General features: G+C 25.5%; 3 protein-coding genes across 3 annotated transcripts; all 3 read right to left on the bottom strand.

The window, feature by feature from the left end:
• Positions 1-3,061: 3,061 nt before the first annotated feature.
• On the bottom strand, positions 3,062-4,152 carry LOC109798346 (21 kDa protein). The gene has a single exon (XM_020358574.3). The coding sequence runs from the start codon at positions 4,095-4,097 to the stop codon at positions 3,501-3,503; it is 597 nt and encodes a 198-aa protein (XP_020214163.1). The 5' UTR covers positions 4,098-4,152; the 3' UTR covers positions 3,062-3,500.
• Positions 4,153-12,047: 7,895 nt separating this feature from the next.
• On the bottom strand, positions 12,048-16,334 carry LOC109794472 (endoglucanase 8). The gene is made up of 7 exons (XM_083062765.1): positions 15,693-16,334; positions 13,611-14,018; positions 13,426-13,518; positions 13,174-13,326; positions 12,972-13,080; positions 12,591-12,754; positions 12,048-12,486 (listed from the first exon to the last, which is right to left on the bottom strand). The coding sequence occupies exons 1-7, from the start codon at positions 15,912-15,914 to the stop codon at positions 12,151-12,153; spliced, it is 1,485 nt and encodes a 494-aa protein (XP_082918891.1). The 5' UTR covers positions 15,915-16,334; the 3' UTR covers positions 12,048-12,150.
• A 3,444-nt stretch (positions 16,335-19,778) lies between these two features.
• LOC109799230 (endoglucanase 4) lies at positions 19,779-23,360 on the bottom strand. Its single transcript, XM_083062852.1, has 2 exons — positions 22,975-23,360; positions 19,779-21,296 (listed from the first exon to the last, which is right to left on the bottom strand). Exons 1-2 carry the CDS (start codon positions 23,194-23,196, stop codon positions 20,958-20,960), a joined length of 561 nt encoding a protein of 186 aa, XP_082918978.1. The 5' UTR covers positions 23,197-23,360; the 3' UTR covers positions 19,779-20,957.
• Between the last annotated feature and the right edge of the window lie 1,337 nt (positions 23,361-24,697).

Genomic DNA, 24,697 nt, shown 5'->3' on the forward strand with positions numbered 1-24,697 from the left:
GATACATAAAATAATAATTTATATATAGAAAAATATTTGATATTTTGATTTTTCTCTATGATTTAGTTAGTTAGTATCTTTCGTCAACAGTCCTTAAATAATTCTTTGGACGTTGAAATTTTAAAAATTAGTGGTGTAATTTGTTTTTCTTGGATGTGACATGACTAGTATTTGTTTTTTATTTGATGTGTTAATTAGCAGTTTATCATCACTCGGAGAGATATGATTATCAATATGATTTGACCGCCGAGATCGATATTTTTAATTGGTAGCTAGCTTAAGTTGATTTATCATTTATTACAAATAATTAACCAAATTAATAGCAGTTTACATGTGGTTTCCTATCAACATTAGTTAATTATTCTAGTTGTTAATGTAGTTGACAAATGCCATGTAATTCTTCTGGTTCAATAAATCTATTTATTTAGTTAATTATTTTTTCTTTTCTCTTAATATTTATTCTGACATGATTATTCATTACATGATTTTTATAATTTTCTCTGAAATCGGGAAACACTTATCTTAATACAAGTTGTTTAATAAATTTTACTAAAGAAATGATATTTTTTATCAAGAAACCCATAATTACACGTCTAAAAAATTAGTGTTTAAATAAAGTTATTGGTTAATAAACTATCTTTGTATTTACTTAAATTGAATAAAAATTGGAAAGTATATATATATATATATATATTATATATATATATATATATATATATATATAAAGTTATTTAATTCAATCTCTAACATTTCTTATCATAGAATTTTCAATTAGTAATTAAATTTGTTTCCTATTTTTGAAACCTCGAATTATTTTCTTAATTTTATGCTTTCTCACTTCTAAAGACAAACAATTTTCTAAAGTCAAATAGTTATATTTGAAATTAGATAAATTAATCGTAGAGTAAATCGATGTGAATTTAATATTTGAAATTTTGTTTATTTATTACTTACAATAATTGATATCTTTGTCACATGCCTAACAAATATCATATTTTTTTTATTATTTATTTTATAAATTATTTTAAGAAGTTATGAATTATTGGTACAGAACAATGAGATTGAGAACTAACGCATTGCAAGCTTGAGGCTGAGAAGTGATACCAGCAAAAGATATTTTAGGCAAAATATGGCTGAAATATTTTAATCTAGTACGATGTGAATCGACTCCACATTACTTTCTTTTTCAGATGATGTTTGAAAGTAGGTAGGTCACAATTATAGTTAATGCGGTCCAAATGTTCATGACATGATAAGTGCCAATTATTTTAGTGCTGCTTTGATTTGACTGATGAAAGCACTTGCACCAATGGATTCCAAGAGAATGCCATTGATGGTACAAATATTAAGACAACAGTGAGAGGGAGAATTGTTCATTGTTCATTGTTCATTATTCATGTGGCTCAATTCACTACCAATTTCTTTGCTCTCATAAAATCAGCTTGCCAATTCCCATGCTAACCGCAGGGACGAAGCCAGACTCGAAAGAGAAAAAAAGTTTTACATCAAATATATGCTCATTAAATTTTAAATAAAATATTTATATTTGTTTGTTTCAAAATGTTAAGTAGATTAATAATCTATCAAAATACAAAATATTTATTTTCTATATCACAAAAATCATCTATAATTAAATAAATAATAAAATTTTCAGTAATTTTTATATTTGTAGTTGTAATTCTAGATTAAGTTCTAAAAAATTTATGTTAAATCTCTCTTTAATTTTAACTTTCAATATATAAGAATAAATTTTCATTAAAGACAATTTTTAAAATTCAATTGATCACTTTCAATATTTTTCTTTTTAAAAAATGCATAAAAAATATATTTGTTAACAAATTTATAAAAAAAATTATATATAAACTTAATAGAATAATATAAAAAAAATTGTAGAAAAAATAATGTAATTGAATTTATTTAATTTTTAGCCTTTTCAATTTTTATTATTTATTTTTAGTATATAATTAGGGAGATATACAATAAAGTAAAAGACTTTGAGTGATACAGGAATGTATATCTTAAATTTTGTAATGCAACAATTAAGAAATAACAACGTAAGTATTATTTGTTGATTTAATTCTGATTATATTATTATAATAAATAAAAAAATATTTAGCAAGTGAAAACATGAAAGAATTGAATAAATTTCAAAGGTTTTGATATGTGCCGTTACACATTAAATATTCTTAAATGCCTCAATTAATTGGAGGTCTTTATTAGTTGAACTATAGTGAAAAAGATATGTGACCCATAGTTAAGAGCAAGTTGCTTAAAAATCCTAACTAAATAAAATAATATTTGAGTGGAAGAAAATTAAATAAAATAATATTTTACTTCTTAAAAATCCTAAATAAATAATTAAACTTAACAATTTTAGAAATTAAAAAAATTCAGGGGAAGTGTAATAGATACATTTGTGAGTATTCAAGAGGTTGTATTACTAATGAGTTGCCTTTTCTTTAATATGTCATATCAAAGTATAGGGGTTGTTAATTGTTTTATTGGAATAGTGCGGTGGACAATTAAGTTTTGGTTTATATATAGGGGGAGATGTTTTCTGGTTAGTTTCTAATTTGAGTTTATTCAAAGTAGGAGGTATAAAACTCTCTCATCAGATGGACTAATTTTAAGATTAAAGTAATACATACGTGCGTGAACTGTGAACATCTTGATCTTGGCTAGTGGCTTCTTCCATCCTATCCCATATTTGAGTCTTGAAGCCTCAACTGATCCACTCCACTCATATATAATATAATATCTTTCCTTTTCCCTCTCAAACAATTTTTCTTGTTACAATTATTATGAAAAAATATATATTTATTTTTTAATTTGTAGTGATCGTTAGAATTTGAGATATTTATTTTATCTTAAACGAAAGTTTAACTTTTGTGGTTATTTGTAAGTTTGGTTAAATGGTTAGCGACTAGGATTTTCCATCTGGCTATTTTATTTACGCATGTAGCTTAGGAACTACCCAACATTGTTAACTTTGTGAGCAAATATATAAGTTTAAAATTTTGATATAACCATAGCAATTTTACTAAATGATCCACCGAACAAATGAAAAGACAGTACAAAATTTTTACTAATTCACAGCACTAGAATTAATTCACCCGCTAGCTGCACGAGACATAAACAGTTTAAAAGTAGCGGGAACATAAATCTCAACTAATTATTACGTATTTACACCATTTCACACTTGAACACCAAGTTGCAGCATTGAAGAGCATTTAACTTGAGGAGTTTACGAGCCAGGGAACCAGGATCACAAAACTTGAGACAAGCAGTATAAAAAACAACCACAGCACAGTTGCCATTAATTTTTGGCAACTATACAAAAATAGCTATCATAAAACTTAAATACAATACCATAAATACTATTGGTGCATCAAAATCAGAAATTTACTTTGATAACATGCGTTAATGTTTTACGCATGTTGCAGTTCTGATCGGGTAACAGGACAAACAACACGTATGTAGTGGAGTTTGAAAGTGAGGTATTAACCATGTGAGTTGGCAAGCTGATTAATCAAAGCCAATGCATTGCTAGTCAATTGGGCAACCTGAACAACTCTCCCTCTCACGGTTGTCTTAATATCTGAACCATCAGAGGCATTCTCTTGGAATCCATCAGTGCACGTGCTTTCATCTGTCAAAGCAGCACTCACCCATGTTTGCACATCACTCATTGTTATCTCAAAATCGGAGGGTCCAAGATGACTCATCTCAGCAATAGACCTTCTGAGTTCATCCACTGAGTCACCCAATTCCTCCACACAGTCCTTCATCGCTGCTACCTCTCTTGGCTTCAGCCCTCGGCTCTTTGCCAGCGCTGACATCATTGCTGACGTTGATTTCGTAGATGCAAGAGTCACGTTAAGGGCTGTGCCTGTTAAAACCACACGATTTGTTTGGATCAAGTCTGCATGCTTCACTAGGGAGCTGTAGCAGAGTCTTGGATAAGTTGTGGAACTACAAGACGTTCTGATGAACGCTGTGCTCGCTTCTTGGTATGCTCTTTCACAGTGTGTGGTCAAACTAGAAGCAAGAATTATGAGAAGGGATGTGATGAGAACCTTTGAAGAAATGGCCTCCATTCTTTTTCTATCTAGATTTTCGTTTATATTTGTTTGGGTGAGGAAAAATGGGAAGGAAATGTAACCTATATATAGGACTCAAATTAAATTCTGTTTTGTCCTTTGCATGTCATAATAAAATGAAGTCGTAATAATCCGTTATGAAGATATTTTAGAGAAAATAATAATTTTTAAAACGTGGACAAAACTAGAAAACGTTGGTTTTTTGTGAAGAAGATTCATCCAAGAAGGACGCGATTTTGTTTATGTGTTCATGAAATAAGCGCGCTCCAATAAACTGGGACCAGTGGGGTTCTCGGTTCCCCTCAATTTAAAGTTTAGACAACCACTAGCATGTGAGTAGGGTCAGTTTCTCAGCCAAAATTGAGTGGAAGTGTGGAACCTCTCGTGCATATTCAAGTTGAGCGTGTGGTTCTTAATTTCCCATTTTCTGCATACATTTTCTGCACAGTAGTCAGTACTATAACATGGGGAGGGTACCAAAACATTGAGCTGACTCTCAAGTAGTCCTAATACTGCTGCGTGATGGCTGCATGGCTTGGATTTATTATTCGTAACGAATCATACTCTATCTCATTCCAGCATTTTCATAGAGAAGAAACCAACTGACACATACTTTAGTTCTAGATTTAGATAGGCAATTAATTTAGGTAATTAGATATTATGTGTTCCGGTGTTTATGGCTTTACCTGTTATGATTGATCAAACATGTACTGTGTCGCTGCCTAATTATTGATTTTGAGGTGTTTTTCCTCCCCACGTCACCAGAAGAAATTTTTTTGGGAGAGATCAGTTAGTTATAATTATCTACACTACTACTAATCTGGTCTATTAACATCAACATTTAATTTGCTGTTCGGGTGATTAGTTTGTTTACGTATTACACACACACTACTCTCTCTCTCTCTTCGTATTTTGCTCCCTAAATAATTAATCATTGAAAGCAGAGGGTGGAGAAGTTATTTGGGCAGAAAAGATTCAGAAATATTGTGCATTGATGTGGGGTACATGACTTTACTTTCTTTTTCAAATGGTGTTGAAAAGTCAGATTTTTAATTAATATGTTGATGATGCGAAATTGCGGTTGCAGTTGAGAAAGAAACAAGACACGGGCTTAACGAAAATAAAGATGATAAGGTCCAATGATTTTGATCAAATTGATTAGGATCTATCCTTATTCGTTGAGGAGCTATCTCCGAGTAGCTTTTGATTTTTTATTTCTCTTGTTCTTCGGATATATGCCGGTAATATGAGAGTATAGTTGATGGATGTTACTTATGTTTCACCTTAAGTACGTACAAATTATACAATAGAAACTCCTTTTTCGTAATAAATTCATGTTATAAAGGAAAGACAAAAAGAGAGATAAAGGTTAGCGATTGTTACGGTGAGCAACTTTTTTATATGATTTTTCGGGGTACAAATGAAATGAAATAGTGTTACTGTGTTTAAATTTTTTTAATTATTTGTTTTATCTTATATAAAACTACTATTTAACCCTTCTTTTATTATTATTTTTTTTGTGGTCAATCATCCCCGCCTTATTTTCACAAACACCCCTGTCCACCGCAGTTCCGCTGCTAACCCGTACTCCACCTTTGGCACCACCAACATCCTCGCCGCCGTGCATCATGATTATGATTTTTTCCGTAACAACTTCTGCTTCAATATTCATATTTCATAGATGTAATTTTATTTATTAAATTTTTTTAATAATGAACCACATGTCTTGCTAGTTCACCGTAATCAAAGCCATGCATATAAAAAGAAAATTGAGTTTTCTTTTATTCATAAAAATTACAATAAAGTTAATATAGAACATGATGTAATTTACAAAAGTGACAGGTATGAGATAGGAACGAAAAGGCAGTAGCTACTAGCTTGGCAGTGGTTTAGAAAGGCGGGGGACGCAAGTGAGAAAATTGACGCAATCATATTCATGGGAAGTTGAAGGGTCTCTCCCATGGCCCCTCCTGTCTCCATTTTACTGTCAATTTGGCAAACTGCGACGTCTCTGCCGCATCATCAATTTTGTCTTTCAACTTGCTACAATATACATAATAAATTATTCTATTAAATATTAACGCATATTACTATTCTAAAATTCTAATTTGGTTTTCATCACGTTACCTGTAATAATATATGTAACTTCTTTTTTTTCATCATACAATAGGAAATCCCAATTCCCAAGGCTAAAAATGAGAATGAAAGAAAGAAATCCTAGCAGCCCTCTGATATATAAGAGGATAACTAATGAATTTGTAGCTATAGGTAATATTTAAGTTCGTTTGAATTTTAACGAAAAACATCTGATTTGATTGAATATAAATATGAAATGAATAATATTAAATTTATTAAATTGGAAATAAAGATGAAAATGTATATATATACATTTATTTGTGTTATATTTGTACTCATTTTAAATTTATAAAAATTTAATTTATTTTTAAAATAATTTATTTAAAATTTATGTTATTTTATTTTATTTTAAATTTATATTAAAACTTAATTAATGTAATTTTATAATTTCTATTTTATATTAAAAATTTTGTTTATTAATTTTTTTATAAAAAGATGTTTAATTAATTTTTAAGAAAATATGGATATACTCAATATCTAACACGAACATAAATAAAGACACAAATCTCATAATCATCGAATATAAAAATGGAGAGAAAATATATATATATATATATATATATATATATATATATATATAAAAGTTTATATATTTATGTAAGTTATATATATTTATTGTGATTTATGCATCTCATAACTTATATGCATTTATATGTGAATTATATATGAATATTTTATATTGATCAGTGATTTTGGTAGGGTGGAAATAGAGAAGAGGATAGAGAAAAAAAAAGGGCGGGGGAAGTAGAGAGATAAATTAAAGTAAGAGAAATGATAGGTGATCTGATGAAAAAATAAAAAAGAAAATAGAAAAAGAATTAAGATGAAGGGAAAGTATATATACAATGATAAATTTTCTTTTACGTGTATGCTATATCATTATTGTATTCAAATATAATTTTTATATTGTTAAGTGCATACATATATAGACAATTCCAACCTAGGTTAGAGAGGGGACAATTCAAGTTCAGGATTAAACGGAGCCCCAAAAAATTTACAAAACTTAAAAAAAAAATTATTTATTTATTTATTTGACCATTTATTTTTTAATTTCTTAATTATAATTATTTATAGTAAAAGTTATCGAGACAATATACTTTCAAATTCTAAATTTTATAGTATTTTTGATAAAAGATTTTAACACTTAGCAAATGGACTAAGAATCATGTAGTATTTAAAGATATTATCCACATAGATTTGTATATATTTGTAATTTCTTTTCTAATTCAACTTGTGATAATAATTATATACATATTCATATACTTTGAGGATCATGTGGTTAAAATAAATAATTAATGATAAAGTTGATTCAACAAAATATATTATAAATTCAAGTTAAAAGAACCAAGATACAAGAGAGATTGAGATTAAAGTGCACTTGCTCACAAATTATGTTTTTAAGTGATATGAATTTAGTTTATCATGGTCTCACATCTATTATAATTGTTCACGTTGATTTCTTAAACTTGATTCCCAAATAATTTAACCTTGATCTATGATTTCTTATTTATCAAAATTAGATTCCTAAATTAAACATGAAGTCGTAAATAGTTAACAACCTCAAATTTATTCTTAATGCTTGAAGTTGCTAGGTGAGTTGATTTAAACAAGATTTTCAAGATGTTTTTCAACCAACTTCTCAATATTCTTAAATCAAAAGATGAGTGGTCAAATAAAATTAAGCATTAAGAACTGAACCTAAACATAATATAAAAAGTTGGATTACATAGATGAAATTCAAAAGATTATATAAGTGTTTGACAATTACATTTAATCTCAACACGAGAAATTAGTCACTTATGATGAAAGTTTCAATTAATAACAAGAAATTAATTACAAGATAAAGAAAGAACAAATGGATAGGATGAAGACTCTTATTCCCAAAGGATCTTGATCTTTCATGCTTCCTTAAATGCTCTCTTTTTCACTCAAGTTTTTTTCTCTCTTCGTTTTGAAGTTCCCCTTTCTCTTTCTTCACAATCCCCTAGCTATTTATATCTTTTGTGTGGAATAAGGGAAAAATTATAAATTTCAACTCCACCGCTGTAACTCTATCTCACTGTTGCAACGTTGAGGAGTTCCTCATGCTGAAAGAACCTCTTGCTAGGACGCCAAGTTGAGCGCTACGATGCTAGGTTAACCTTAATTTGATACTTTGTCCTATCGAGATTTAGCATTGTAGCTCCAACATCATCATTGCAACGTTGAATCTCTGGAATTATGTTCTAACCACCAAATTTCAATGTCATATTGTTAGGATGAGTACTACAACGCTAAGTCTTTAGCTTTATATTTTTCCTTCAATCCTTTAATGGCTAAAGTGCTGAACAAACGTTGGGACGTTGAGCCTTTTAAATTTTCCGTTTCTTATTCTAGCTACTTCAAACTCAACGTAGGTTCTTTTCTGCACAAAATTGAGAGAATTTACTTCCTAAATCACCAAACATCTTATAACACTTCTCCTTTTAATTTCTAAAAAAAAATTGAGGAAAATTCCACATTAAATATGTTTAATTGATTCACAAAAGGTGCTAATTATAAGTAAAATCATATATTTCATACACCCATCATATTTTTTTATTTTATTTTGCTAATTATTCAATATTAACATGTCATTTTTTTTATTTAACTTACGTAGTATTACTGTACTACATTTGTCCCTATATACAAGATTACTTTTGAAATACATATTTGTCCTTCTTATATGACTTCTATATACGAGACTATTTTTTAATACATTTGTCCTTCTTATAAGACTTCTTTCAATTTGCCTTTAAAATTGATTATCTTTTTACTATAGTACCCTTAATTATACTTTACAATTTTATTATGCGTTTAGAAGGAAAAAAATCATTTTAACCCCAAATGTCGATGCTATTATTAGTGATTTTTCTCTCAAAGTGCTTGAAAAATAACATTTATGATAAGTTATGGATTTTTTTTTTGCAAGTTATAAGCAACAATTTTGCAAGTAAAATATTTTTTTAATTTTTTTACATGCACCAATATTTTTTTAATGTTTAAAGATAGCATATGAGTAAATAAAATGAAAAATTGGATACATCTTTTACGAGATTTGTTGAAATTATATCAAATATTAAATATTTCATTTATAAGTCATTAATTATAAAGCTAATAGTAGTGCAACACTTCAAATACATACTACTAAAAATAAATTTACAAAACTTGATAGTTGCATTAATGTACATTTACTCAAATGGTTACATCAAAATCACCTTTAGTTAAATGTATTTTTTTTATATAAATAAGTATAAGATGCGATATAATTTTACAAAAATATAAAATTTAAAAATATAAACATGATCAATAGAAAAAAAAATTATAAATATAAATAATAAGCTTATGCATAAGTTTGGTTTGGTTGGATTGGGTGAATTTTTAAAATCAAATATGAAATTTGATTTCATTCATGATAAAAAAAAATCAGTTTTTAGAACGATTCTCCCCCCAATTTTTATTGAATTGCATCTGTTTATAAACATACATTTATATTTTAAAATATATGTATATAATAAGTCTTATCTATGTTTCACATAATTTAGTTATATTAACTGTTATTATAATCCGAGTTTATATTTCACATAATTTTTTATTTTATTTTTGAATTTTAATTATGGTTTTATGTCTATTATAACGAGTTGAAATACTTCGTACACCTTTTAATTTAAACATCGTTTGCTTATAAAAAAAAATAAGTCTTATCTATGATGTTGTCAATGACCGGTAAAATGTCTTGACAAACTCTGAGTGCTTGTAATTTTTTGTTTGGACTGATTGTAATTCTTGCCCGTTTGTTGATATTTTGTGGTCACGTTGAATTTGAGTATTTTTTTTTGTTTTATATTTAATGTGTATGTTGTTCATGATTGTTGATGGATTCATTACAATAAAATTTATTATTATCAATAATTATTTAATGATAATAAATTAATTATTTTATTTTATTATTTAATAAAAAATATTAATGATTAATATATAATAATAATCACTAAAAATATATTTATATTATATCAAAATTTATTATTAACAAAAATTATTTATTAGAAAACAATTTAAATATCACATCGACTAGAGATAAGATAATTAAAAATTATATAAATGGATGATGATTCTCACTTTACAAATTTGTTTATAGGGTTGAGTTAGACCTATAAGTAATTATTCTAAATTAGTATCAAATTATTCACTATTATTAAGCTCAATAATATTAAATTTAAGGGATGTATTAGAAAAAAATTCAAGTCTCACATTGACAATAGATAAAATAATTAAAGCTAAATGTTTTAGTGTATACGATACTTAATGTGAAAATGTTGGTAAAAAGTTTTATAACAATTTTTATTACCACTAAAAATCATATTAAATATCACTAAAAATTCATTTATTGTAGTAATCTTAATTCTTTAAATGCTATAATATAACCACTTGTTTAATAAATTCAAATTAATTAATTGTCAAATATAGTAAATATTAGTCTAACTCAATTATGATCACTTTTGTTAATAATAAATAGTAATATACCTATGTGTTTTTTTCCTATTAATTTAGTGAGACACTATATATGTTATATTTTTATTTTTAAATTTAAAATAAATTTGTTTTTAATTTTTCAAAATTAAAAATAATTTTTTTAATCTTTTTAATTTTAAAATTTTAATTTTAATTCTCAAACTCAAATTTTGTTAAAAAATTTATTAAATATTATCACATAAAATCTATATTGATGTTTTTGTTAATAAAAACATGACAGTACTAAACCTAACTGGTATTATACAAATGCCTCAATTTGTTATTTTTAAATATATTATGTCAAATATGTTATTGGTAACTTGGAGGACTGAATAAAATTTTTAAAAATTACAAAAATTAAAAATAATAATTTTTAATTCAAAAAATAAATTTATCATAAATTTGATGAGTTAAAAACATATTTAAATCTTTTTTATCAATACTTCATATGTTATATTAATTGTTCGAGTAGTTGAAGGTTTGTTTAATAATTTTTATGGATATTAAATTTAATTAATATGCTTATGAAATAGAAATTTCATTAAAAAATTAATTAATTCATTCGTCTAATTTTATTTAATATTTAATATATTAGATTCAGAATAATTACTATGCAATTTCCTAATATATATATATATATATATATATATATATATATATATATATATATATATATATATATATATATATATATATATATATATATATATAGGGGAATGTTAATATACTTTCACCTATTTTTTAGTGAGAGTATGTTAGTAACCTACACCAAAATTTTAAGACAAAAAAACTACCCATTTCTTTTGATTTGGTTAATTTGTATAAAAGATATTATAGTAATTTAATTTAATTTTAAATAAAAATTAAATATTTTTCCTCTCTTATTAATTTCTTTTATTAAGTCATTTCTCTCGCCTATTAAATTCCTTCTCCAACCCATTTCTCTTTTCTATTAAATTCTTTCTCTAACTTATTTATCTCTTTCATATTAAATTCGTTCTTTAACTCATTTCTCTCTTAACTCTCATGAAATGACTTAGTGAATGAAGTTAATAAGAGAGATAATATATTTTATTTTCTTTTAAAATTAAATTAAATTATTATAATATTTTTTGTACGAATTAAACAAATAAAAAAGTAGTTTTTTTATCATAAAATTTTAGTGTAAGTTGCTAATATACTCCCACTAAAAAATAGGTGGAAATATATTAGCATTTCTCATATATAAATATATGTTATTTTCTCACTTCATTCGCAATAAATAAATATTTAAGGGTCTAATAGAGAAAGAATTAATACTTTATTGATCTAACAAACATCAAGCAATATACAACAGAAGGAGTCCATTGTGCAATTAGAAGTAATTGATAATTTGTAATGATTCTTAGGTAAAAGTAATAGTAGGTTTGGTGAAATAAGCCAAAACACCAACAAATGGAGCATTGATGTACGTGGTTGGCTCTGATTGGCTAACATTGTAGCGTGAATCCTCATAAGAATCATTGTCTGCAGGTCCTCCAGTCAAAGCTCCAACTAGGATGTTTTGATTTGGGTTTTGTGTTTCGAAATATTGCTTTGCATCGTGACACCCAATGTGGTTTGGTTGCACAGCAATGGATGGTAAGGTTGATCCTCGATGGTGTATCTTCTGTGGAAACTTTTGCCCATACCCTACCATGTATGACAACCCTAATGGGTTGTTTCCTAATATGTAATCCACCTACAATATAGTATTTTGTACTTTAATTAATTAATTATCAATTTCACCAACAATAAAAAATAAAACCAAAATTAACCTGTTGCAATATATATTTGCATGTATACCTGACTTTTTGCAAGATTTATTAGCGTAGCCGAGTCGGCAACTTGATTCCCACAAGCTATTGTTTTCTTTGCATTATGTATGTAGCGTGCATAAACAATTGTAAGAAACGAATAAGCGGTTGTGTGTTGTAGGTTACTTGATCCCTCTCTGAATAGAAGCCCACCTAATGACCACTCAGTAATATGAGATGTAATTCGATCAATCTTGTGCCTTACGTAAGACATAAAGAATAAGATGCATATAAATGAAGAAGAAAGGTATTTATGTTACGAATAAAGTTTAACTAATTATTATATTTAATATTTTCTCTTCTTAGCACGTATATAAGCGCATTGTTAAGCTCTTAATAAAATAAATTTCGGAATATATTTAAAGAAAACCTTTAGAGTATGTGACTGATCTGGTAGGCGAATTGGGCAACAAAGAGCATATGAAGTTATCTGCATTGGGAATGAAATTATTGAAACTGGATGGATCTGCTATCGCCCACTGCCAAGATTGGGAGGAATAAATGAGAATTGAAAAATATTAGTCTAAGCTATGAAATTTGAAGAGAGAAAATGAAAGATATGAGTAATTAACCTGCGAAGAAAGCACATATATGCCAGCATGCTTGGTTTCCCATCCAAATCGAAAAACACCGCTCAAGGATGCGATGTTTGCTTTTACAAAATCCTGATAGAATTTGTTACCAGTGGCTTTGTATATCCATGCCGCTCCCCAAACCAACTCATCCTGAATTTAATTAATTCGTATATTATATATATGATATATATGAGTGTGACCTCAAACAAAATAGTTAAAATTATATGAGCCTGAAAAACCATGTTATACCATATAGCCACTATAATCGCAGTAGAAGGGGCATGCTCCGGCACCAACACTAGTATTATAAGATCCACGATATTTATTTGCGAAGTCAAACACCTGAATGCAGCATGATATAGAGACATAATTAGAAGAAGAAAAAAGAAAGAATAAATATATAATATAGTTAAATTAAAGAATATATACTAGACCTGCATAGCCCTGTTGATAAGCAACTGTGAATATGATTTATCAGTGTTGGTAAAAGCGATGGAAGATGCAGCCAATGCAGCTGCAATCTCAGCAGAGAGTTCAGAACCAGGTTTGGTTGGAGAGAGAACGTAGGAGGTTCGAAGAGTGTCCATGTCTTCTGGTCTCTCCCAACACCCGTGATCGGAATAAGGATCGCCCACTTGTGCCACAACTATGTTAGCAATTTTTGTTGCTTTCAGAAAATAATCACTTCCCCAACGAATTGCATCCAATGCATGTTGCAGCTCTGGACCCATCGAATCTCCGAATTCTATCACACTCCATCCTAGCATCGTCGTTGAGAATGCCATCGGAAAATGGAATTTTACATTGTCGCCGGCGTCGTAGTATCCACCTGTCATGTCCATCTGAGTTTCCAATGCCACATACATGTCAATTACCAATTAATCTACTTGCTAATATTAAGGACCAGTTTACTATAAATTAAAAAAAAAGTTAAATAATTTAGCAATTATATTTTAGAGATTAAATTTAAACTAAATTTATTTTTACTTCCTTGAATTTAAATTTTGTATTTTAAGTCTACGTAACTTAAAAAAATTTGTTTTACTTGTCATATTCAATTTTTTTTTTTAGAATATGTCTAATATTATCGTATAAAATTTATTTATTAATGTAGAACATAACATTAAATCTAATTAACACTATAAATCTAATTAATATTATATAATTATTAATAATAAATTTAAAATATAATTTATATGTTTAAAAATATATCTATTTATATAATTTTTAAAATAGTATTTATTTATATATAATTTATTATAAATTTTAATCATATAAATAAATATGCATGTACAGTGACTAAAATGCTAGTTATTTTTAAAAGGTGAGCAACTACAAAACTAAAAAGAAAAAAATGTTCTTCTACGGAGAAAAAAGATACTGAACTTTTCCTAAATTTTCCTTAAATTTATATATTTGTGTAAAATTATCTCTATTACTAATAAGTCATACCTTTTTTTTAATTGGATTTGATTTGGTTATTTTAATCTCTTGTTATTAATATACTTATTACTTTAATTTTTATTGATTGTTATATGAAACAATAAAATGGTATTTTCAAAATACTTTTCATACAAAGTGACAAAGTTAGATTTAATTTTCCTTTATTCAAAAAAGAGTCCGTGACATTAATATATTCTACCTCTATTTTTTTTTTAGTTATTAATATATTTCACCTATTATTTATTAAACTCATAATTAAAGAATTACTAGGATTAGTCTAGTGGTTGGGTGAGGAAGGACTGTGATAGTTATAAGCATAAGGAGCTAAGTTCAATTCTCATTGCGACCATCTTTGTAATCTTTCCTATCTTTAAAAAAAAAAAAACTTATAATTAAAAGTATTTTTATAATAAAAAAATTAATGAAATGACTCATTTTATATTGATTTTTATTAAAAAAAGAAGAACCAAAATCTTTTAGCTAAAATTTATTAGAATTTTCTTTGTGTTTTTATTTAACAAGTCTCTCATAATATTTTTGTAATTTTTGATAAATTTTAATCAATAATAAAATATATATTAAAAAAGGCGTTATAGAATGTATTCTTAATTAACCTTGTTTCTTTAAGAACTAAATGGATTTAAGTTTAACATAAAATTTAAAATAATAAAAATAAAATAAAATAAAAACTAATTCATGAAATATTAGGAGATTTAGTTTCTCCATTTTGAAATTGATGCGACTATAAATAGCAAGATATATTAATGACAAATTACGAATTGTATATAAATTAGTATTTTAGTTTTTCTAATACATATTCAAAATATTATTATATATAACGAAATTTATAATAAATTATATATATATATATATATATATATATTTGAATATGTATAAATTATATTTAAAATTTATAATAAATCATTTATATTATACCATGATATTATTTTTATTTATTTAAAAATATAAAAATTAATTTATAAATGATTATAATAAATAAATAAAAAATGACATAAAAGTTAAAAAAATAGTTGTTGAAAAATTTGGCATATATGGAGAGGGAATAAAATTACTCGAATATCGGAGCCATCAGAAAGTGCAGAGTCTTTCCGCCATGTCATGCGTTGAGAAGGTGGCAACTTGCCGGACCTCTGGCCTTCAAAAAACAAAATGCTCTTTCCTAATGCCTCTGCATAGTTAATTGACACTGCACTTGTCACTCTGCTCATCAACATCATAATCATTGTCACTAACAATGTTGTTTTTGACATCATAGTTACGCTCTTTCCTCTCATATTTTACCAACTTATCTATTTTCTCAATCACAACGTTAACTGTGCTTTCACTCACCTCTGCAACACCTATAAATAGCCATACACATACCGAAACGTGTTGTACAATTAGCGTAATGTTTTGTATACATAAGGAAAAATATTAATGGAAACCAAACCTAAATCCACGTTTGGACAAATAAACAATTTTAATTTTATCCTATCACTAGTATCTCACTTCACTAAAATAACTGAGATGCAATATTTTTTACACATCATGATACAGATTAAACATAAGATTCTCTATTAATTATAAATCGTTTATACAAATCTATATAATAATATTTATAAATTATATATATAATATGTTATTAATATGAAATATCTAATATATCACTTTTATATAATTTTAGTATTTAAAATTATAATATAGTATTTTATATAAAACTTCAAGCGTGTGGTTCAGCGGTAGGGGTTGATCTACACATTAAGCAATGTCAGGTGTTCGAATCCTGCCTTGTGTATGCAGCCGAACCAAAAAAAAAAATCTTATTCTCTAAAAAATACATTATTTTTAAAAGTGGTGGTTGAATAATTTATAAAAAAAAATTAAAAAATCAATATTGCATTAAAAAGTGAAAAGATCGGTTATTTGAAGATACTTTTTAAATGTTAACTTTATAATTAATTTTAGATGAAAAGATTAAGATAAAGAGACATATAAAAAAATAATAAAAAAATATATTAAATAAATATTTATAATATCAAAATATTATTACAGAAAGAGTTCTCACATAAAAAAAAGAGAGATCTTCATATTAAATCTCACCCTCAATTTTATTAAATTATATTACTATTTTATAATATTAATATATTATATTAATAAATTATTGAATGCGATGAAAATTTCAATGGTGAGTTTTATACTTATATTTTTGTCTAGAGATATTAAAGTAAGTTAATTTGATTCATGACTCATCATAAGATGATGTTTTAAATGAGTCAATTCAATTCAGCGCACTTTTTAATGTGATAAAAAAATTTCAATCCAACTTGACACATCACAGGTTATTGGATTAGTTGAATTGGTTTACCAATTCTTTTTAAAATTAAAAAATTAATTACATGAGTTTTATTTTTAATAAATAAAATAAAAAAATTATAATATTTTATATCAAGAAATCAAGTTTATTATTGATTCAAATACAAATACATAAAAAAAATATCAATCAAAATTTTATATAAAAATTATATAAAACTTAAATATATATATATATATATATATTTTAATAATGGATCAAATGATCAACCTAATTCACTTAAACTCGAATCCATTTGATTCATAAATTAAGTAACCCCAATTAAAATTTAGTTAAAATCAACAATTTTTTTTTCTAACCTAACTTATTTCGGACCCATGATGAGCAGAATTAATTAGTCATTTGACACCTCTATTTCTTATTATAATTTGCACAAGTTATTGATTACATCGGATTTCCTTTGTCCGTGCTGCTATTGTGAGGCAAGTACAATATTTATTATACTGATTTTTTTATTATATAAATTATTATGTTATTATTGGGAAGATGATACAAAAATTAAAATATCATTAATTAGGGAACTTACAAATAAAGATATATAACCACTAAATCATTGGTTAAAAAATATTAAATATATTTCAACATCGGTCTTTATATAATAGTTTAATTGATGTCTTATCTTTATATATATATATATATAATATAATGTAATATAGTATATTCTATAAAATGATTAAGTTTTAATTTTAGTTTGAAAAAATATTTATTTTTTATTTTTATAAAACTTGAAATGAATGTTTTTTTCTTCTTCTTATTATTATGTGATTTTCTTTAACTAATTGTGTTTATTTTTAAGGTTAATTAACAATTTTAGGTGGTATCCATAAATATGTATATAAATTAAAAAAGATAACATTATTTAATTATATTAATTTTATTTAATAAATATTTTTGTAAATTACTCTTTAATGAAACTTGGTATTGAAAATAAAACCTAGATTAAATGAAGTTTATTTCTGGAGATGATATAATTAATTGAAGTAATATATTAATTGAAATTTATCCTTGCAAAAAAAAAAGTTGAGATTTGTTTCTATTTTAAACCAATAAACATGTGATTTTTATTGTTAATATATTCTCACCTATTTTTTAGTTGGAGTATGTTAGTAACTTATACAAAAAATTTTAAGACCAGAAAATCACTCATTTCTTTTGATTTGGTTAATTTGTATAAAGGATATTATAGTAATTTAATTAAATTTTAAAAGAAAATAAAGTATTTTCTCTCTCTTATTAATTTCATTCTTCAATAAAATGATTAAGTTTTAATTGTAGTTTGAAAAAATATATTTATTTTTATAAAACTTTAAATTAATTTTTTTCCTTATTATTATGTGATTTTCTTTAACTAATTGTGTTTATTTAAGGTTAATTAAAAATTTTAGGTGGTATCCATAAATATTTATATAAATTAATTCATATAAATTAAAAAAAGATAACATTATTTAATTATATTAATTTTATTTAAGAAATATTTTTTTGTAAATTACTCTTTAATGAAACTTGGTATTGAAAATGAAACTAATTAAAGTAATATATTAATTGAAATTTATCCTTGCAAAAGAAGTTGAAATTTGTTTCTATTTTAAACCAATAAACATGTGATTTTTATTGCTTATATTTGTAACTTTATTAAAGGAGAATAATTATAATTTTTAAAATAATTATCATAAAAATCAATAAATTTAACATATACAATAATTTGTAAATGAATAACAATATAAAAATTATTCATATTATTAATATGAAGAAGGATTCTTTTACTCCAGGAGTAAGTCTATCCGTTCAATAACTCATATTCTACATAAAATTTTAATGATTCAACTATTGAATTTAAAATTTTTAATATACAAATCAAGTCTGCAAATTTTTAAAAAAATTAAAAATCATTTGATATTTCATTTTATTAATTCAAATCAATATATAAAATAATTTTATAATTATTTATTAATTTGAATTAATGAAATGAAATATCAAATAATTTTTAAATTTTTTAAAAATTTACAATCTTGATATATATATATATATATATATATATATATATATATATATTAAGAAGTTTAAATTTAAAAATTTGATGTAAAATATAATTTATTGAATAAAGTTGAAGTATATTACTCATAATTTACTTTAAATTTATTATTGATACATATAATATATTCAACTAATTACGATCATTCAATGACGGCCTAATTAAGCACAAGCCGATATGACGTCAGTCCATGGCGCTATTTTCGAAAGAGTACCAAAAAAAATATTTAGTCTGAATAATATAAATAAAATTATATACTTAAATAATTAAAAAATCATTATAAAAAATAAATTAAATACAACTAATTAGTTAACAATCAATTTTTTATCAGTCAACAATATTTACCAATAATTAAAAAATAAACTGATAATATTATATATAAAGAAGAAAACGTGACATGTTATTAATTTTTTGCGTTATAAACTTATATAAATATTAACATAAAATTATAAATAAAAATTAATTAATTAATTTTTTATTTAACATTAATTTCTTTCTATTTTTTAAATTATAATTTATCTTATTTTGTTGAAATTTTAAAATTAAATTATAAATCTTCACTTTTCTTGCAAACTATTTTGTGATATATTATTTATATTTATTCATTTTTTAATTTGAAAATAGAGATTATAACTAATTTTCAAATACTTATTAAGATGTTACTTTTTCAGTACTTCACCTAGCTCGGATTACTCTTAATTTACTTTGATAAATATAACTAACACATATGTGTACACACATATATTTTAAATATCATATTATATTATATGCTATAAAAAAAATAAAAATAAAAAAAACACTTTAATCACGTTTTTCTGCGGTGCGATGAAGGCTGGGTCTGTGAGCATGAAGGCTCTGCCGGCAACGATCCCGCTATCAGGAGTACGAAGAAGGTGAAAACGAAGGCTGATGGTTCAGAGGGTTTTGGTGGAAAAGACGTGAGTATGGAAGAGAAGGTTTCCGCTTCAGGATCTGCCTCAGATCCTTCTAAATCCTATATGGAGAGTCTTCTCTCGGAAAGTAGAGGGAAAATTTTTAACGACTTTTCTAGCCTGATCAGAGAGATGGAATGCCCGGAAGACGACTATTATAATGATCAAGATGATATTGTTGATGATGATTCTAATCTGGATCCTTGCCCCAAGATCCATGTTACTCAAGAAGAATTTGAGGAGTGGTGTGCTCCGTGGAAAAGCTCTCTTGTCATTCACGTACTAGGTAAGCGTGTGGCATTCCGAATGTTGGACAACAAAATCCAGCGAGAATGGGCTAAAACGGGGTCAGTGAGATTGATAGACCTATCACAGGATTATTACCTGGTCCAATTTGCTTCTGAAGAGGATTACAAGCATGCATTATTTGAAGGGCCTTGGCTTATTGCTGACCACTACATAGTCGTTCAAAGGTGGAGACCCTTCTTTACAGTGACTGCCAAACAGACGCGCAAGATTGCTGCTCGGATCCGTATCCCAGGGTTGCCAATTGAACTTTTCAACGATAGATTTCTTTGGCGAGTGGGGAGTAAACTAGGAACGATGTTAAAAATTGATAAGCTAACATCTATACAGTCCCGTGGACGATTTGCAAGAATCTGTGTGGAGATTGATCTAAAGAAAAAACTAGTCCCGCAGATAGATGTTTTAGGCCATATTCTCAAGTTAGAATATGAAGGTCTGCATTCCATCTGCTTCAAGTGTGGGAAGTATGGCCACAAACAATCTTCATGCCCACAATTTCAAAATGGTGATGACAAGGAAGAGAGCAAGAATCAGACGCTAATGGACGTTGATAATGCTACAACAAAAATAGCTAATCAAGACAGCAGCCATAACGAGATTCCTAAACATGTGGAGGAGATTATTCCCAATCAAAATGAACCTGAGTCTAAGGATCAATATGGCCCTTGGATGATTGTGAAGAGAAAGAAAAAATCCTTTAACTCAAGGAATCCTTCTCAAGTGGCAACAACAAACACAAATACCAGATTGGCTTCAATCTCAAGAAGGAAGGATCGCCCATGTCTTCTGGTCTCTCCCAACACCCGTGATCGGAATAAGGATCGCCCACTTGTGCCACAACTATGTTAGCAATTTTTGTTGCTTTCAGAAAATAATCACTTCCCCAATGAATTGCATCCAATGCATGTTGCAGCTCTGGACCCATCGAATCTCCGAATTCTATCACACTCCATCCTAGCATCGTCGTTGAGAATGCCATCGGAAAATGGAATTTTACATTGTCGCCGGCGTCGTAGTATCCACCTGTCATGTCCATCTGAGTTTCCAATGCCACATACATGTCAATTACCAATTAATCTACTTGCTAATATTAAGGACCAGTTTACTATAAATTAAAAAAAAAGTTAAATAATTTAGCAATTATATTTTAGAGATTAAATTTAAACTAAATTTATTTTTACTTCCTTGAATTTAAATTTTGTATTTTAAGTCTACGTAACTTAAAAAAATTTGTTTTACTTGTCATATTCAATTTTTTTTAGAATATGTCTAATATTATCGTATAAAATTTATTTATTAATGTAGAACATAACATTAAATCTAATTAACACTATAAATCTAATTAATATTATATAATTATTAATAATAAATTTAAAATATAATTTATATATTTAAAAATATATCTATTTATATAATTTTTAAAATAGTATTTATTTATATATAATTTATTATAAATTTTAATCATATAAATAAATATGCATGTACAGTGACTAAAATGCTAGTTATTTTTAAAAGGTGAGCAACTACAAAACTAAAAAGAAAAAAATGTTCTTCTACGGAGAAAAAAGATACTGAACTTTTCCTAAATTTTCCTTAAATTTATATATTTGTGTAAAATTATCTCTATTACTAATAAGTCATACCTTTTTTTTAATTGGATTTGATTTGGTTATTTTAATCTCTTGTTATTAATATACTTATTACTTTAATTTTTATTGATTGTTATATGAAACAATAAAATGGTATTTTCAAAATACTTTTCATACAAAGTGACAAAGTTAGATTTAATTTTCCTTTATTCCAAAAAGAGTCCGTGACATTAATATATTCTACCTCTATTTTTTTTTAGTTATTAATATATTTCACCTATTATTTATTAAACTCATAATTAAAGAATTACTAGGATTAGCCTAGTGGTTGGGTGAGGAAGGACTGTGATAGTTAGAAGCATAAGGAGCTAAGTTCAATTCTCATTGCGACCATCTTTGTAATCTTTCCTATCTTTACAAAAAAAAAAAACTCCTAATTAAAAGTATTTTTATAATAAAAAAATTAATGAAATGACTCATTTTATATTGATTTTTATTAAAAAAAGAAGAACCAAAATCTTTTAGCTAAAATTTATTAGAATTTTCTTTGTGTTTTTATTTAACAAGTCTCTCATAATATTTTTGTAATTTTTAATAAATTTTAATCAATAATAAAATATATATTAAAAAAGGCGTTATAGAATGTATTCTTAATTAACCTTGTTTCTTTAAGAACTAAATAGATTTAAGTTTAACATGAAATTTAAAATAATAAAAATAAAATAAAATAAAAACTAATTCATGAAATATTAGGAGATTTAGTTTCTCCATTTGGAAATTGATGCGACTATAAATAGCAAGATATATTAATGATAAATTACGAGTTATATATAAATTAGTATTTTAGTTTTTCTAATACAAATTCAAAATATTATTATATATAACGAAATTTATAATAAATTATATATATATATATATATATATATATATATATTTGAATATGTATAAATTATATTTAAAATTTATAATAAATCATTTATATTATACCATGATATTACTTTTATTTATTTAAAAATATTTAAATTAATTTATAAATGATTATGATAAATTAAAAAAAAATGACATAAAAGTTAAAAAAAATAGTTGTTGAAAAATTTGGCATATATGGAGAGGGAATAAAATTACTCGAATATCGGAGCCATCAGAAAGTGCAGAGTCTTTCCGCCATGTCATGCGTTGAGAAGGTGGCAACTTGCCGGACCTCTGGCCTTCAAAAAACAAAATGCTCTTTCCTAATGCCTCTGCATAGTTAATTGACACTGCACTTGTCACTCTGCTCATCAACATCATAATCATTGTCACTAACAATGTTGTTTTTGACATCATAGTTACGCTCTTTCCTCTCATATTTTACCAACTTATCTATTTTCTCAATCACAACGTTAACTGTGCTTTCACTCACCTCTGCAACACCTATAAATAGCCATACACATACCGAAACGTGTTGTACAATTAGCGTAATGTTTTGTATACATAAGGAAAAATATTAATGGAAACCAAACCTAAATCCACGTTTGGACAAATAAACAATTTTAATTTTATCCTATCACTAGTATCTCACTTCACTAAAATAACTGAGATGCAATATTTTTTACACATCATGATACAGATTAAACATAAGATTCTCTATTAATTATAAATCGTTTATACAAAGGCTGATCGTAAACACAAATACAGAAGATAAATCTATATAATACTATTTATAAATTATATATATAACATGTTATTAATATGAAATATCTAATATATCACTTTTATACACTTAAATAATTAAAAAATCATTAGAAAAAATAAATTAAATACAACTAATTAGTTAATAATCAACTTTTTATCAGTCAACAAGATTTACCAATAATTAAAAAAATAAACTGATAATATTATATATAAAGAAGAAAACGTGATATGTTATTAATTTTTTGCGTGTGTAAACTTATATAAATATTAACATAAAATTATAAATAAAAATTACTTTATTTATTTTTTCTTTAACATTAATTTCTTTCTATTTTTTAAATTATAATTTATTTTACTTTGTTGAAATTTTAAAATTAAATTATAAATCTTCACTTTTCTTACGAACTTTTTTGTGATATATTATTTATATTAATTCATATCTCTATTACATAATTGTCTCTAAGAATTATCTGGTATCGTACAAATAGGCATGATGTTTAATTATTTTTTATGTAATTATGTATTTAACTGTTTATATATTTTCATTTTTAATTTGAAAATTGAGATCATAACTAATTTTCAAATACTTATTAAGGTGTTATTTTTTTAAGTACTTCACCTAGCTCGGATTACTGATATTTTACTTTGATAAATATAACTAACACATATGTGTACACACATATATTTTAAATATTATATTATATTATATGTTATTTTTAAATATTATATTATATTATATGCTAAAATAACATGATGTGATGAACTATCAAATTAATTTTAAAATTATATGAAATTTTGTATACTTGATACAAGTAAAAACATATACAATAATTGAATCAATTAAATTTATATTATAAATCAAATTATTAAATATACAATTTCAATAATTTTAGATTTGACTCTTCTAAAATTAGAGAATTACACTTAATTTTATATAATAACCATTAATTAAAAAATAATGGTTAATAATATAATTAATTTTATATTTTATTCCGCAAAAATTAGTTTTCTCACAATTCTCGATCAGTGATTTTTTAATTAAGATTTGTATGTATATTTTATCCTTTAAAGTACATTCTCTCATTTTAAAATAAATAAATCTTATTATTTCATAATTATATATAAATATTATCACTTAGAGCATTTTCAATGTTAAGTTCTTATCCGATTTTTA

Source organism: Cajanus cajan, chromosome 8, assembly GCF_000230855.2.
Source record: "Cajanus cajan strain Asha chromosome 8, NIPB_CcT2T_4, whole genome shotgun sequence".
Classification (NCBI taxonomy): Eukaryota; Viridiplantae; Streptophyta; class Magnoliopsida; order Fabales; family Fabaceae; genus Cajanus; species Cajanus cajan.

What these genes read in the sequence shown, in the direction of transcription:
- LOC109799230 (XM_083062852.1), bottom strand. Translation starts at nt 23,196, where the DNA reads ATGAGAGGAAAGAGCGTAACTATGATGTCAAAAACAACATTGTTAGTG. An exon ending in CTGATGGCTCCGATATTCGA is followed by an intron (nt 21,297 to 22,974) that starts GTAATTTTATTC and finishes TTGGAAACTCAG; the next exon opens with ATGGACATGACAGGTGGATA.
- LOC109798346 (XM_020358574.3), bottom strand. Translation starts at nt 4,097, where the DNA reads ATGGAGGCCATTTCTTCAAAGGTTCTCATCACATCCCTTCTCATAATT.
- LOC109794472 (XM_083062765.1), bottom strand. Translation starts at nt 15,914, where the DNA reads ATGAGAGGAAAGAGCGTAACTATGATGTCAAAAACAACATTGTTAGTG. An exon ending in TTATCAACAGGGCTATGCAG is followed by an intron (nt 13,519 to 13,610) that starts GTCTAGTATATA and finishes TGCTGCATTCAG; the next exon opens with GTGTTTGACTTCGCAAATAA. An exon ending in ATCAGTCACATACTCTAAAG is followed by an intron (nt 12,755 to 12,971) that starts GTTTTCTTTAAA and finishes AGTGGTCATTAG; the next exon opens with GTGGGCTTCTATTCAGAGAG.